The 17,070-nt window shown below is 35.1% G+C and overlaps 1 protein-coding gene across 8 annotated transcripts in view; it reads left to right on the forward strand.

Annotated features, from left to right (window-relative positions):
• The window catches only part of SSBP2 (single stranded DNA binding protein 2), a 155,710-nt gene that overhangs the window by 57,608 nt on the left and 81,032 nt on the right, over positions 1–17,070 (forward strand). For 2 of the 8 annotated variants that reach the window (XM_058168839.1, XM_058168836.1), the window contains exons 2-4: positions 11,180–11,270; positions 13,215–13,276; positions 15,359–15,443. The exons of 1 other annotated variant lie outside the window; for it this stretch is intronic. In XM_058168839.1, coding sequence (XP_058024822.1) covers positions 11,180–11,270; positions 13,215–13,276; positions 15,359–15,443 — 238 coding nt within the window. Of the gene's footprint in view, positions 1–10,726; positions 10,846–11,179; positions 11,271–13,214; positions 13,277–15,358; positions 15,444–17,070 lie in introns of those variants that run through there. 5 more of the 8 variants (XM_058168840.1, XM_058168838.1, XM_058168837.1 and 2 more) reach the window with 4 other exon arrangements.

The raw sequence follows: 17,070 nt of genomic DNA on the forward strand, positions 1-17,070 counted from the left end.
AAGTAAGTCATTGTAATTCTAACTTAAGTCATAATATGACCAGGCCAATTTTATCATGGTTTTCACAATGGTTGGAAGTCAAGTCACCATGGTCATAAGTTGAGCCACATAATTGTAAATTGAGTCACATGATCGTAAGTGAAAATCCAGCTTAACTGATATTTGTTGCCTGAAACCATAATATCTGAACACTTTTTGAAATTAGTTTTTTCTTAAGTTTTCCCGGTTATGTATTTATGTATATAGTCTTTTTATTTAAGTTTAATTTAAATTTTATATTCTACTCTTAGGATGCTATAGGGCTCTTTGGAAAACTTCCCTGAAGTCTAGCTATTGATTAAGTAATTAATTAATTACAGCAGTCAAAAGGTATTCGATTCTCAAACATCATTACTACTATATTCTCTGTCACTCTCATCATCTTTTTTTATACTGTAAAATTCTTCATACTTGGAGATGTAAATTTTAACTCTAGAGCAGGGATGTCAAACTTGCATCTTCATGGCAGTGTCACGAGATGTATTGGGACTTTTTCCCCCTTCGCTAAACAAGGTGGGGGTGAGGGCCAGCATGTGACACATCTGGCATGTGTGCCTCGAGTTTGAGGAAGGGAATTGTGGAAGCGGAACAGAAACAGAAAAAGCCTTAGGAATACAGATGCTACGGTTTGCTGGGATGATGGCTTGTTTAGTTTTCTTCTTTATGACGTCCTATGGAAAAGCCTTAATTGTCCTGTAGGCAGATAGCTTCTAAATAAATCACATCACATAGAATTTTATTGGCCAAGTGTGATTGGACACACAAGGAATTTGTCTTGGTGCATATGCTCTCAGTGTACATAAAAGAAAAGATACGTTCATCAAGGTACAACATTTACAACACAATTGATGGTCAGTATATCAATATAAATCATAAGGATTGCCAGCAACAAGTTATAGTCATACAGTCATAAATGGAAAGAGATTGGTGATGGGAACTATGAGAAGATTAATAGTAGTGCAGATTCAGTAAATAGTTTGACAGTGTTGATGGAATTATTTGTTTAGCAGAGTGATGGCCTTCGGGAAAAAACTGTTCTTGTGTCTAGTTGTTCTGGTGTGCAGTGCTCTATAGCGTCGTTTTGAGGGTAGGAGTTGAAACAGTTTATGTCCAGGATGCGAGGGGTCTGTAAATATTTTCACAGCCCTCTTCTTGATTCGTGCAGTATACAGGTCCTCAATGGAAGGCAGGTTGGTAGCAATTATTTTTTCTGCAGTTCTAGTTATCCTCTGAAGTCTGTGTTTTTCTTGTTGGGTTGCAGAACCGAACCAGACAGTTATAGAGGTGCAAATGACAGACTCAATAATTCCTCTGTAGAACTGAATCAGCAGTTCCTTGGGCAGTTTGAGCTTACTGAGTTGGCGCAGAAAGAACATTCTTTGTTGTCCTTTTTTGATCATGTTTTTGATGTTAGCTGTCCATTTTAGATCTTGCGATATGATAGAATCTAGAAATTTGAAGGTTTCTACTGTTGATACTGTGTTGTCTAGTATTGTGAGAGGTGGAAGTATGGAAGGGTTTCTCCTAAAGTCTACCACCATTTCTACGGTTTTGAGTGTGTTCAGTTCCAGATTGTTTTGGTTGCACCACAAGGCTAGTCGTTCGACCTCTCGTCTATATGCGGATTCATCATTGTCTCGAATGAGACCAATCACTGTTGTGTCATCTGCGAACTTCAGTAGCTTAACAAATGGATCATTGGAGATGCAGTCATTGCTATACAGAGAGAAGAGAAGTGTTGTGTCTTGCCCGCTCTCACAGCAGCCGGGGCCTTCTTATCTGCTCCCGAACACGGAGGAATGTATGCCTCCCGATCCCAGTCCTGCCCCATGCCCAGACAAGCTGAAGAGGAGGGGGCACCTCCCGGTCCCAGCCCTGGCTCCATGCCCAAGCAGGCTGCAGAGGAGGAAGCAACCCCCGGCCCCAGCCCTGGCTCCATGCCCAGGCAAACGGAGCAGCAAGACCCCTCCCCCTCCTCCACAGCACGTGAGCCTGAGGAAAGTTTATTTCCAACAGCTGCTGATTGGAGTGACCCTCGCATCAGAAGACTGGATAGGCGGAGGCAACAGAAGGAAGGGAGGGGCAGGCCTTAATGAGTGCTGAGTCATGGAGCCACACCCCATGGCCTATATAAAGGATCTGCTTTCTGGCAGTCTCTGAGTCAGGCAAAGTCAAACTTATCTTGCTGAAGTCACTTTCTGGTCTCCTGCCTGCTCTGAGGACTTTGCTAGGACTTTGGGCAGAGCTACAGAGGCAAGCCTGATTCGGATTTCCCTGACCCGGCCGTCAGCGGAGGAGTGGGACACGACAAGAAGTGGGGAGAGCACACAGCCTTGGGGGGCCTCTGTGCTAATTGTACAGGTATTTGATGTGATCTTGCTTAGCTTCACCTGCTGCTTCCTGTTTGTTAGGAAGCTTGTGATCCACTTACAAGTCTGTTCCGGTACCTGTAGCTGGTTTAGCTTAGTTAGAAGAATGTCTGGAATGATGGTATTGAATGCTGAACTAAAGTCTACAAAAAGGACCCTTGCATAGGTCTTTGGAGACTCAAGATGCTGTAGGATGTAGTGCAGAGCCATATTAACAGCATCATCTGTTGATCTGTTTGCTCGATATGCAAATTGCAAGGGGTCTAACAGCGGATCCGTGATGGTTTTCAAGTAGGAAAGCACTAGCCTTTCAAAGGTTTTCATGACTACAGATGTTAGAGCAACTGGTCTGTAGTCATTCAGTTCCTTGATGGTGGGCTTCTTCGGCACTGGGATGATGGTAGAGCGTTTGAAGCAAGAAGGAACATAACACATCTCTAGTGATTTATTGAAAATATGGGTGAAGATGGGGGCCAATTGGTCAGCACAGACTTTTAAGCAAGAAGGAGTTATCTTGTCTGGGCCTGGAGCTTTTCCTGGCTTTTGTCTGTGAAATAGGTCCTGCACTTCTTTTTCTGTGATCACTAGGGGTTGTGAACCCAATGAAATGGGGTCAGTTGTAGGAGGCTTGGCTGTTGTGGTGTGTCTGAGATGGGGGTTGTGGAGATAGGTGACTGTAGTTTCCTTTCAAACCTGCAGTAAAACTCATTCAGGTCATCTGCCAGATGTTGATTACCTTCAGCCTGGGAAGGAGGTTTGCCATAGCCGGTGATATTTTTAAGAGTTTTCCACATGTTTGCTGGTTCATTTGCTGAAAACTGATTCTTTAGCTTTTCAGAGTAGCTTCTTTTCGCTGCTCTGATCTCCCTTGTTAGTGCATTTCTGGCCTGATTGTACAGCATTTTATCACCTTTTCTGTAGGCTTCCTCTTTGGAATGTCGTAGCTGCTTAAGTTTAGGTGTGAACCAAGGTTTGTTGTTACTATATATTCGCAAGTTCCTTGTAGGTACACATAGGTCTTCACAGAAGCTGACATATGATGTTACAGTATCTGTGAGTTCATCCAGATCTGCAGAGGTATCTTTAAAAATATTCTAATCAGTGCAGTCAAAACATGCCTGTAGCTTTAATTTTGATTCCTCCGTCCAGGTCTTCACTGATTTAATTATTGGTTTTGTGGCTTTAAGTCTTTGCCTGTAAGCAGGTACAAGGTGAATCATGCAATGATCAGAGTGTCCTACAGCTGCACGTGGTAAAGACCGATAGGCATCTTTTAGTGTTGTGTAGCAATGGTCTAGAGTATTCTTGCCTCTGGTGGGACAATTGACATGCTGAAAGTATTTTGGTAGCTCTTTCCTTAAGTTTGCCTTGTTTAGATCTCCCAAAACAATGGCCAGTGAATCAGGGTGTTTGGCTTCAGCCTCCATGATTTGGTCAGCTAGAGTTCGTAATGCCTTGTTTACACAGGCTTGTGGTGGGACATAAACAGCAATTAGAAGAAATGAGGAAAATTCACGAGGCGAATAGTAAGGTTTGCAGTTGATAATTAGAGTCTCTAAATTGTTGTCACAGAATTTGTAAATTATATTAAAATCTTGACACCAGTTTCTATTAATATATAGGCATAAGCCTCCTCCTTTCTTTTTACCAGATGTTTCTGGAACCCTGTCTGATCGTTCAATCTGAAACCCTGGAATGTTCAGGCTGCTATTTTCAATTGATTCATTTAACCAGGTTTCAGAGAAGCATAGGACTGCTGAATTGCAAAAATCAGAATAGTATTTGTTTAAGAGGAGTATTTCATCCATCTTATTATAAATCATTATAATTTCATCCATCTTATTATAAATCATAATTAATAATAATTAGGGCTCCTACCTTATTAATTTATCTATTTATCATCTTTGTAAGTGATTTTTTTAAAATAGCCTTATGCAAGATTTAGTTTTTCAAAATATATTCTGAGAATGACTGAAGAGCCAAGATCTTGCTTTCTCTGAGTCCATTTTAGTATGGAGACAAAAATAAATGTTTCAATCCTTCTATTAATTGTGGAGCTTGTTATTTTTTGAGTGTGCTCATGTGTTGGGTTTTTCACTGGCGTCATGTAATTGGCCAGGTTTTTTTTTTACTTGAATTGATTTTCTACACAATTGCTTTCCTCTTATAATAAATTATATTAGAAACTTAAAATTATTGACTGCCTTAATTTTATTCTTAAGTGTGTAATTTCTCCTTTGGATAAGGAAGTTTCTGTGAAGGTGATCACTATTCCTTTCTTATTCATTTTCTCACAGAGATATGATCCTCCAGTGAAATTCTTCAACTTATAACTAAAAATGGATAATGATAGTATGAAAATAAAACTTGTTTTTTTCTAATATTTATATTACTATCATATTTATTTTTTCCTCATGTTGATTCTGGGATATTAAGAGGAAGTTGTTTAAGCAGCCATAATCACAACTTTTCCTGAATAATGGGTCTATTGTTTCACAATATTTATAGCAAAATTGATTGCATGACCTTATATTCTTGTCTACTTTAATCTTTTATCACTTCTCCCATGTTTTAAAGTGTTTATTTAACATAATTATTATCACTGCATACCTTTTTTTATAACTACTGTTAATTTTGCTTATATCATATAACATAACATAACATAACATCAGAGTTGGAAGGGACCTTGGAGGCCTTCTAGTCCAACCCCCTGCCCAGGCAGGAAACCCTATACCATCTCAGTCAGATGGTTATCCAACATTTTCTTAAAAATTTCCAGTGTTGGAGCATTCACAACTTCTGAAGGCAAGTCGTTCCACTTATTAATTGTTCTAACTGTCAGGAAATTTCTCCTTAGTTCTAAGTTGCTTCTTTCTTTGACCAGTTTCCACCCATTGCTTCTTGTTCTACCCTCAGGTGCTTTGGTGAACAGCCTGACTCCCTCTTCTTTGTGGCAGCCCCTGAGATATTGGAACACAGCTATCATGTCTCCCCTAGTCCTTCTTTTTGTTAAACTAGACATACCCAGTTCCTGCAACCGTTCTTCATATGTTTTAGCCTCCAGTCCCCTAATCATCTTTGTTGCTCTTCTCTGCACTCTTTCTAGAGTCTCAACATCTTTTTTACATCGTGGCGACCAAAACTGGATGCAATATTCCAAGTGTGGCCTTACCAAGGCATTATAAAGTGGCACTAACACTTCACGTGATCTTGATTCTATCCCTCTGTTTATGCAGCCCAGAACTGTGTTGGCTTTTTTAACAGCTGCTGCACACTGCTGGCTCATATCTAAATGGTTATCCACTAGGACTCCAAGATCCCTCTCACAGGTACTACTATTGAGCAAGGTACCACATATACGGTACTGGTGCATTTTGTTTTTTTGGCCTAAATGTAGAACCTTACTTTCAGTTGGAAACTGAATATCATATCAGTTGAAATCATATCAGTTGAATATCAGTTGGAAACTTTTAACATCAGCCAGGCAGAACTTTTTCTGGGGTCTTGCCATTCATTCTACTTGACTTCTGAAATATTGGGGTGCTGTATTTCTCAGACAAGAGTTCTATCTGGGTAGTTTACTTTTAAGATGTCCTTTCAGGAGATGCACACCTCTCCCCTTGTGTAGCTAAAGTGTCAGAAAATGGGAATCTACATACAACTATCCAATTGAACAAAGCAGCACCAACAAAGAATAAAACACTCTGATGCCTCTGCCTATACTTTTCTTGCCAATTTACCTTAATTATTTCAATTCTCCCAGGGCCATTGGGCAGAGAGCCTGAATTCCAGGCAGATCAAGGAAATACTTTTTATAGTTCTTTGTAGCTTTCAGGACCTGCAGCTTGAGCACAAGGGTGGGGGAGGGGAAAGGATCTTCAAGCTGCTTTTTTCTTCTCTAGGTCCCTTATTTTATCCAATTGGAAAAGTGAACTGGCTAATTTGAGAAGAGATGATAGGATACTGAAATTGTTTATACATGATGAAGGCAGGAAATCGTATATATTTCTTTTCCTTATTCTATTCTATTCTTTCTTTTCTAGTCTCCTATTTTTTTATTTTTTTCTGCTTTATACTTTGTATATCTATATAGTTTAAAAATTTGTATTAGTTTTTATTGTTGTAATTATAATCTTTAATAAAATTACTACTTAAGGAAGGGAAGTGCAGCATCTTTTAGAAATATTTGGCTTTTATTTAGAATTAAACTGCAGTGCATAAACCATTATATTCTTGAAAATATCTCTTTTGAGCACTTGTATAAACAGCTTGGGTATGAACTCAACCATGTATGTACATTGTTGTGTAATGTTGAGGTGTTTATTTATGGAAATAAAGAATATATATTCTAAGTTAAAAAATATATCTATTCTAAGTTAATTTTTCAGCAGCATTTTTAAAATTATATTTATTTATTTATTTATGTTAGGTTAGCTGCCAACATGATTCCATGCTACTAACTAGCTGAGTAAATGTACATCAGGATACAGTAATAACATTTCAAACCTTAAAATGACCTACTTTTTGTTAGTGCTTTCGTTGGCTTGCTCACATGGAATAAGGCATAAATTGGCATGGTTGATTCAGGAACTATAACTCCCCAAGTTGGATAGAATCTAAAGAAACTTAAGAAGTCCATGCTACCAAGCAAAGGCGTATACATAACACCAAGATTAACCTATACAATCCTAATGGATTGGTTTGACAAGTTGTAGGAAAAAATTGCAGGTTGTGGAATGCAGATAAATGATGAATTGCACTAGTGAAGTACATAGTTGAATGAGAATTTCAACCCATATCTAATTATTTTTCTGTGTGTATTTGAATACAGATGAATTTTTTTGTTATTCCTAATTAATAATATCAAATTAGAGAACATGTCCAACTGAATCAGTGGATGCAGTTGCAATCCAGAAAAAATCTCAACATAAAGATCTACTTTAATGGAAAACAAAGGTTCTTATACCTGGACTTTAAACTTAAACACTGTGCTTTTACTCTTCAGTACAATTTGGACAGGGTTCACAATAACTTCAGCTGCAGTAGGGTACAAAAGGGAGAGGGCTTCCATAAATGTTCCTGCTGTTCTGATACAAAATTATGTTGTTCGATAGGGTTGTATTTCGCCCCAGAACACTTTCTGCATACCAGCTAAGCCATCCAGTGGATGAAGGCAACTTACCACATTCCCTCATGTTTTATTTCCATATCAGTTTTATTCTATTCAATTGAATTAACTGTTGGAAAGAAATTATGCAAAAAGGTTCAAGACACTGGTTTTTTATATCCTGGAAAGCTGAGGAGATGGATACAAATAAGAACTGTGTGTATAGGAAAGCCATTTCCACAAATTATAATTAAGTCCATGCAAAGAAAAATACCCATATTGTTACAATGCTACTGTTCCTAACAAGTGGACTGGTAAATGCTCAAATATTGCTGGATACTTCTGAAACTACTTTGGCCAGTGTGATTGATCCGAACCTTTCAAGATGAAGGGTTGTTAGTAAATTTGTAGCAGAATTATTGCAGCTCTGTTTATAGAATATCTTTACTTATCCAGAAGGAAAAAAAATTAACTGTAAATTACATCTACAATAAAATATTGTAAATTTTATGGTAAATATTGTAAAGTGTCTTTTCTTATTGTAAATCATTACAAATACCACAAAAGGGCATAAAATCCCATTAAGCTTTCTTTTCAAAGAAAGTCAAATTTTGCTAAGGGCTTCTGCTTTGTTGCTTCTATTGCTAGGGAATATGGTAGAAGTGTGTGCAGTACTCACTCTTGAAAATTTTAGTTTTACATATAAATGTCATAAATATAAATGTCCTTAAACAATAATGCCTAGCCATTTATTAGCTGATAAGTGATTTCTTTAATAAATTGTTTTGTTTCAGTTTATATTGTACTATAAACTGAATGAATATGAATATAACTAGTTTATTTTACTATTTTTTTTAAAAAAATCTAAATTTTAAACACAGGCTAAAATGATGAAGTTCAAGTTTTTTTCTATTTATTTAGTGCTGATAACAGCTTTTTATCATTCATCATAGTTCTCTTTGGGAAAGACTCCTGCGTATATTTTTTTTCCTGTTTTCCATTGTCAAGGGGAAATCTTTGAAGACAGCAGTAATCCCTCATGTAGTACAGCTATAAGTTAACTTTGCTTAAATGCTTTTAATTATTGTCTGATTTTTAGAAAGGCAATAGATTACTTTGGATCCTTATAAAAGATTCATGCAATTACTTTAGTTATACAACTGTCATCCAGATTATTCTAATTTGTGTAAATAGTGAGAAAAATATAGTAGCTTTGTAGAGAATAGTTTATTGTTATTTATTTTTGAGAAAAAAATGTGGGTATCTCTTACTTGTTTACTACTTCTCTTTATTTTCTATGTAGAACTTTATTTATTATGTGTAATGTAAGAAATCTTGGTTTATGTTTTGATAAGTTGCATTCCAAAAAAGCTAGAACTTACCAATATTATCTATCTCTTGGCAGTTGCTAATAGCCAAATATCACATGTCCCAATACTAAATGTGTGATGGCCTTTAGTTCCTCCTTAAGCTACAATGGGACATGTGAACATATCTACAACATACCATCTAGTTCAGAAGACTGTTGTGCTAGACAGGAGTTGTCATTTAAAAAAAATAGGCAATCTTTGATAATTACAAAGAAGCCATGGAATGAAATTGCTACTAATGAAAGAAATTTAAATTTATATTAGTTACAATGATCTTTTATACATTGTCATGAATTGGCAGGAAAGATTGGATATATAGAATAGCATCCAACTTCTAAATCTGAAGATTTCTTCTGTTCTTCCCAAGATATAGACAGCTGAAGCATATTATCTTTTATAAATTCCATTTATACAATGCTGATGCATATTTTCTCTTTATAACATTGATCAGTTTACCTGCAGTATTTATCCCACAAATTGAAGCCAATTTAAGTTTATAGTGTTGCTATATTTACATTATCTAAATTCTAAATGCCTGACTCAGTATAACGTTTCATTTCACCCTATGTAGTTAATCATTTTGTCAATTTTTATAAAATTTGGATAGCCTCTAAGTTTCCAGTTTGCCTTCATTGCAGGGTACTTTTATTATTAACAATCCCATGATAAGTCAAGAGATATATCTTTCTTTTATCAGCCTACTGGGAATGCTTCAGTTACTGATTTTCTTCTGTAAAACAGCTATTTAAGGAAAATGAATCATGCACTGTCCTTCATATATGTGGAGGTATTAAAAGCTTCCATTTTTGGTTTGTTGTAAGCTGCAATTCTCTACTGTTCTTAGAATTTAACAGAGCTATAATATCTAGAAGTCAAATATATATCATATCAAATAGTTATAATATCACACTATTTTTTTTGTTAGATAATTATTTATTAATGAATATGTCATTTCCCTAATTTCTATTGATAAAGGAAACTGCAGTTTAGAACAAAGTAGACATTCCTTCAAAAGTGGATATATATATTTGTGTGTGTGTGTGCCTGCGCATGCAGGCACATATGTGCACGCATGCATGCCTATATACATACGTGTATGTATGTCTGTGTATTGTAATTTTTTTTATTAAAGATTTAATGCAATAGTAAAGCAAAAAAATGTGCAAAATAATGAAAAACAGAAAAAGAAGAAATGTAAAGGAAAAGTAAAGAAGTATGTAAAGAAGTGATTTCTAGTTTTCAACAGAACAAGTAAAAATTACAAAAAAATATTTCTTTTTCCTGTAACCCACCCCTACTATATGTAAAACCATACTGACCAACCATAATTGATTTTTCAATCCTAGAATTGACAAAAAGTATGTAAAGAGTTACCAGAGCTTTATAAAAACATATTTTATTTTAACGTTGATCAAGGAAGCCAACTTTATATTCCTTTTCTTTACTTCTAACAAATTTGATCTTTAACTCATTCACATATTGCCTTTCTTTCATGAATATTTCTTCAAGGCTTTAACAGACCTCTTTTGTAAATCCAGTTAAAAGTCATTATCTAGGTCTTACCTTGGTTTATCTTTTGTATTTCTTCCTTGGTTTACACAGCCTCAACTTCTTTTGTGTATCCAGTAAAAAGTCCCTATCAGGATCATTCTTCTGGCTGCATTAAGATTTAGTAAAAACTACTGGGACCCCCAAGTTGAGGATTAAAAAATGAGCAGGCTGATACCTTATGGGCCTTTAAGAAGCTAGGGCCAGTAGTTCCAGCAGGACTACTGGTAAAAAAGTTATTTACTCGTTGCAAACATGCAAAAAGTGAAATCATCCTATGATATCTTTAACACCATTAGACAACAATATCTGCCTATCTTGGATGCATGGGAACGACTTGATAGATGGATAAAAATACCACATCCAGTCTAAATATCTGGCTGCCTATGCGACCAACTGTAATAATAATGTGGTAAGAATTGAAAAGGCATTATGGTTAAAAATTTATTTATCAATGTTCTGTGCTGCTGTAATTACAGATACAGTATATTGTTTACTGTAAGCATAGCTTGTGTAGATAAATATAGATTAATAGTACCTGAACATTTTTCCAATTGGGCATTTGTCCAAAATAATAAAATATTGACAGACTCTGCTTTTTGTATAAAAGCTTTTTAAGCTGTGCTAGGGTTTTTGTCCATATATAATATTTTGGATGTAAAAGAATATCTACTGCATTTTTCTCTATTTAATATATATTATAATCTATTCATTTTGGAATTATTAAACAATTAGAATTTTAATAGGTTTTCTTCTGTTTCCAGGTTAGCACTGTATGTATATGAATATCTTCTCCATGTAGGAGCACAGAAGTCCGCACAGACATTTTTATCAGAGGTAGGTTTTCTACTCTTTTCTTATTTTTGGATTAATACTCACCTTTTTTATATTATAAATTATCAGTGATTCTATAGAGAATCATGGTAGTCTGACATATAGTGTATAAATGTTTAGAAATGAAATTGTTGTGATAATTTTTAAGGCCATAAAAATTGTAGCTGTATTATTGATCTTGTTACATATCAAGTAAGAAGCACTGGGCCTGACTGTTATGGCCTGTCAGCTGCTGGCCCCTTCAGCAGCCAAATCAGATGAGGAGGTGTGAGAGTCAGGGTCAGCATCAAGGCAACCTGAGAGCCCCAAGGGAGAAAAGGGAATGGAACTGTCAGAGAGACAGAGAGAGAGAGAGAGACAGAGGCGGAGCCTAGGCTGTCCGTCAGCCCTCAGATGGAGAGTCAACAGCCCTCAGATCTGGAGGTGGCTGATGAGGAAGAGGAGGAACAGCTGGGTCCAGTGCCTGTCGTGCGGATGCGCAGAAGGCAGGGGAGAGGAGAGCAGTGGATATCTGTGGGCCGAGCCTTGGCATGGAAGACCCATCACTGCTAGCAAAGTCCCACCCTAGCTCTGGGGATAAAAGGCAGGGGGTAGAGATGAATAGATGTGGCAGACAACTATTCATCTCCCTGCTGGACAGACTGTTAGCTTGCGGTGAGAGAGAAACTTTTTGCCGGAGCTACTGGCACTCCTAATAAAGGAATCATTAATTTAACCTCAGCGGGTTTGTTGTGTTCAGGGAGCTGGGTCAGAACACTGAAACATTGCTTATCACTGTCGTTATAGTCTTATTTTAAGCCCAAATTAAAAATTAAAAATAAGCAGAGAGAGAGAAATAGCTAGTAAATGTAAATCATTATTTTGACTCCCAAGCCCCAGATTTTTTCCAGGCTACTCCAATCTAAGATTGGAGAGCTTGTAGTTTTTTTGAGCCTACACTATTGTGACACCTATACTAACAATTGAAAAACACTATAATAGTCAATTTCATATAAAATGAAATTATTAGACCGCTATTGCAAATTATTATCTAGAACATCATATATTAGCCTTAATTTTATTTGCATAAACTCACTGTATCACTATAATTGTATAATTTTATTACTGATGTGGTTAAGAATTATACATATGTAGAAGCCACAATGTTGTTTTCCTTCCACATACAAAAGAAATGCTATGTCATTATTAACACTGTCATTGCATCTTTGAAATGAATTGTTGTCTCCAAAGTGTGAAGTATGTGTGGCTTAATAATATATAAACTTATATCATTTTAAAGTATACGGGATGAATAACACAAATAGATAGTATTAATTTCCATGTGCATTCTAATGCAAATAGACCTTTGCTCATGCAACAGCTTTTCGTACTCTCTACAGTGATAGGTTGAATATCACTATTAAAACATAATAATACATTTGAGAAAAATAGAGTAGGTGAAATATTTCTTACAGTGCAAAAGTTATCCCATATGTGATATTTTCTTCTTTAGAAATGTGATTGTCTGGGATAAAACCAGTATAACATATGAGGCAAACATAAAATGAGCCTGTCCAAATTTCTACAAAAAAACACAGCTTAAGGTGGCTGTACTTTCAGGCAGTGTAGAACAGTTGCCATAATTAGCAGATAAGGAAAAGCATAAAAATCAATAGGAAACTATTGGTTGATGGAGCTGAGTGTGTATTTTGCTCTGCACACTCATACTTAGTCTGTTTTTCTGTCTCACTCTGACAGACAGAGCTATGCCTATATGCTCAAACTAACCTACTCCCTCAAACACAGAAGACAACACATATTCTGATATCAGTTGAAACAGCTTTTTAAAATTGATCTGTGTTTATTTTAAAAGAGCCATCTTTGAATTCATTTTAGCTAAATGCTATCATTGTTTTCATGTGAATCTATCTTGCCTAAAGAAATAATCATCATTTGCATTGGTTTTAGATAAGATGGGAAAAAAACATCACATTGGGCGAACCTCCAGGATTCTTACACTCTTGGTGGTGGTAAGTGTTTCAATTTACAAAGATTGGTTGTTAAATTATTATACTTGTAAAAAATCTGATTTTTATCAAAGGTAATAAGAAATTTTGCTAACTAATTGGAAGACTAGTGTCAACCGCATTTAATATTGAACTGTCATTTCATTTCCTCGAAAAGATAAAATTAATTATGCAATTATTTCAGTTTAACCTTGCTCATTTTTCTTTCAGATGGATTGATACTCAAATTTTCCGGATCTTATGCTTTTCCCCCTTTAGATGTTCCCATAGAACTACAAACATACACCTAAACTAGTTTGATGTGACAACTGCTTGTTAACATTCTGCAGTTAGAAATGCCAGCACATATATATGTAAATTGTTATTGTCAGAAACAAGGTAGGTTTCTGACTTCAGAGCTCTTTTGTATTTGGGAGCATCTGGAGTGCCAATCACTGGCTTCAAAATGATCAATGTGAACAGGTGATTAAAGCCCCACCTAATTTATATGCACACATTGTGCATAATTCTTGTTTTAAAAAAAGGACAGGGGCTTTGATTGCCCAGTTATTCCCACCATTTTGAAACCAGTAAATGTTGCTGTCAATACCCCTGTATGTGTAAAGAGAAGAATTCTGTATAGAGGAACAACAGTATTAATTTTAGGGCAGGAGGAGATTATTCATGTACATCCTTCTATGTAACATCTGCCACTGACACAAATGAGAAAATCCTTTGCGAAAGAAAAGAATAGGTCTGTGCATGTATCAGAAATAATTTAGAGGATGTTACTCAGTTATTATGTAAGTGTAAGTACAGTCCTTGTATGATATTCATTAAAACAATTTCTTTAATTTTTCAGGCTTCCATACCAGTATAAAAAATGATGTGGCTACTTTAAGAATAAATTTAACTTTAATGATTACCCTCTTTCAAGCAGTTGCATTTTTTTCAGATTCATGGAAAAAGAGAAAATGCTTTAATGCATAGCGTAGCAATAGGTTGTTCATACTTGTACATCTTTTAGAGTTGCAGCTAATCATTTGTGAAACATATACAGAAGGGACTTTGAGTTAGAAATGCTCCTTGCCCAACCTTAATAAGATTAGCCAGTTTTTAGATGCTAGATTTCAGAGCAAAAACTGATTTATCAGTGTCCAGATTTCAACATCAGACTCAGAAAAATAAATATTATATATATGTTTAATTTCTATACTATTAATTGGTTTCAAAAGCATGTAATATTTATTACATAAGGAAAGGATTTAAGTTAGTTGACTTATTTTTTTTATTATATGGAAGAGTCCCTAAATTAAGTGATCATCAGAGGATTCCAGTGTTTTAGTCTAGACTACAAGTTGGGGTGGGGGGAATCTTAGAAGAAAGCAATGCTATATTGTTGTCAAGAAATCTGCAGAGAAAATGCCTGAAATTTCCAGAGCTCAAGTCAAAAATAACAGTGTATTTTACCAACTAATGCAAAAAAAACCTAAACCTAGAAATATGAGCTTAGGATAGATACTCATTTTTTGGATAGACATAATAGTATTTATAACTAATAAATATTTTTAATCTAAGAGACTTTTAGCTGTCATCTATCTTCAGTGCTGCCTTCTCCCTTTCAGTCCTTTATATAAAAACAATCTCTCTTGGAGCTTCAGAATGTAAAATTGTTTATCATTTTGTATGATGTTCTAATGATATGATAACAAAAATCAGCAAGTTTCTAATGTTTTAGACACAAATTGCTCATCTCAACTGTTAAACAGTTCTGGATTAAATATTGGTGGGGGGGGTAAGTTTTTTTTTAAAAAAACAGACTTTTTTGGTACTTAGATGCTTATCAGTTGCATGATCTTGAATGTTTTCATTTTAACATAAATTAAATTATAGTATTAGGATAATTTATCTGTATAGCAGTCAATTAGGCTATCACTATAATTATTCTTAAGTATGTGTAGTTTCAACAGAATGGGAATGCTGCATACATTTTGCTTTCAGAGTATGAAGAGGGTAATAAAGTAGTAATTACAATATTGTATGTATATAGATGGGATATACCTGAATAAATATAAGTTACAAATTGGGCATTTTTTATATTTTTAGTGTGTTTTGGGATCTCTATTGTGCAGCTCCAGAAAGACGTGAAACATGTGAACACTCAAGTGAAGCTAAAGCCTTTCATGATTATGTAAGTTTTATGTTCATTGATTACATTTTGTCTGAGCTTTGTTTGGAAATGATAACAGCTATAAATTTAATAATTTTCAATGTACTGGAAAAGCTACTGCTTCCAAATTTTTGTATTCCCTTGATAGGTAATGGAAATGAAACTAATATTAACCTTGTATGCAATACAAGTGTCTGTTTTATGTAGGTTAACAAAGGCTCATCCTTAAGAGTCATCAAGATAACAACCCTGTACAGTTAAATATGGGTAGTGTTGGTAAGGAAGAATGGAAAGAGGATGTATAAGTAAGATGATATTAACTGCAACAGATTGAAGACTAAAAAGTATTATCCAATTGTACTGTTCACCACGTAATTAATGGGAAAAATTATTCAAGGAAAAATCAAGCTGAAAAAACAAAATTATCTAGTAATCAGATGGTTTGGTTTTATAAATGTTTAGAAGTGGATTGGAAGTGGACAAGTGGCAGATTTTTTTTTTTAAATAAAAAAGTTTTATTTCCATTTTCCAACAACCTATTCAATATACAGTCTCTTATTCAACAGTGGCAGATATTTTAACACAAAATCAATGGAATTAGATGCAATTAGATCCTTGTAATAAATAGATGATCAGTATGAGAAATTTCTAATGAATAACATTGCTTTTGGGTTTAACGTGAGATTCTTGAAATACAACTTTTTGCTTTTCTTGGCAGTATTCTAAAGTAGATTGCTGAAAGCAAAAATTGCCAGGTCCTGTGTATTAGTTTGTAAGCAAGTATGTTTTGAGTTAACATTTATACCTGTCAATAGCACTGTGCTATTGTAACTGTGTTACAATGTCAGTTTAGTGGTAATCGTGTAAAAATTCTTAATATGACTAGGCTTACATTCAGATGTTTAATTTTATCAGAAGTCAGTAATGTTTTGAGGCAATTGCATTCTTATAAATTTATCATGATAATTATGACAAACAAAAGAAAACTGATGATTCTGTTCCCTGTCACCCCACCCCACTGCTGGATTTTTCCTTCCTTCCCTTCCCAAGTCAGGGCTATTCGCATCCATTATTTTTATTTTCTAATGACTGAAGGTCGAATATGGTACAGAGAGGCATTCCTAGAAATAAAGATAGTGTGAAAGTAAATTTGGTCATCACATTGCCTGTTTCTGAGTTATAGATTCTTAAATGGAAAGTGCTGTCTTCTAGTTACAGATTCATAATCAGATGATTTGTTTTGTAAAAGAATTGGTTAAATGTATAACAGCAGGAAGAGCTCACATAAATAATGTTGTCATGTCTTACAGTCCTTGTGATTCTTTTTCTATTCCCATCCTGGCTTTAGCTATGTAGTGTTATTATGAAAGAGAATATTGTGCAGCTGGACCTCTATGTTTAAGAAAGCAAGAGTGTGCAATATCAGTTTACTGAAGAAACAATCCTTTTCTAAGACCTGATAGCATGTTGAGTAGCTTAATATTTTGATCGAATAACTCTTCTGAAACATAGTAATAATAGCTTCCGAAAAGGTCATTGTAACAGTAGGACATCACAAGAAAAAGGTACATAGTAAAGGCCCTAATACATTTAGATCTCGGCTAAAAGATCTTGGAATACATTCTAATTATAAATAATTAGGGCTCTA

The sequence above is a fragment of the Ahaetulla prasina genome, chromosome 2 (assembly GCF_028640845.1).
Source record: "Ahaetulla prasina isolate Xishuangbanna chromosome 2, ASM2864084v1, whole genome shotgun sequence".
Lineage (NCBI taxonomy): Eukaryota > Metazoa > Chordata > Lepidosauria > Squamata > Colubridae > Ahaetulla > Ahaetulla prasina.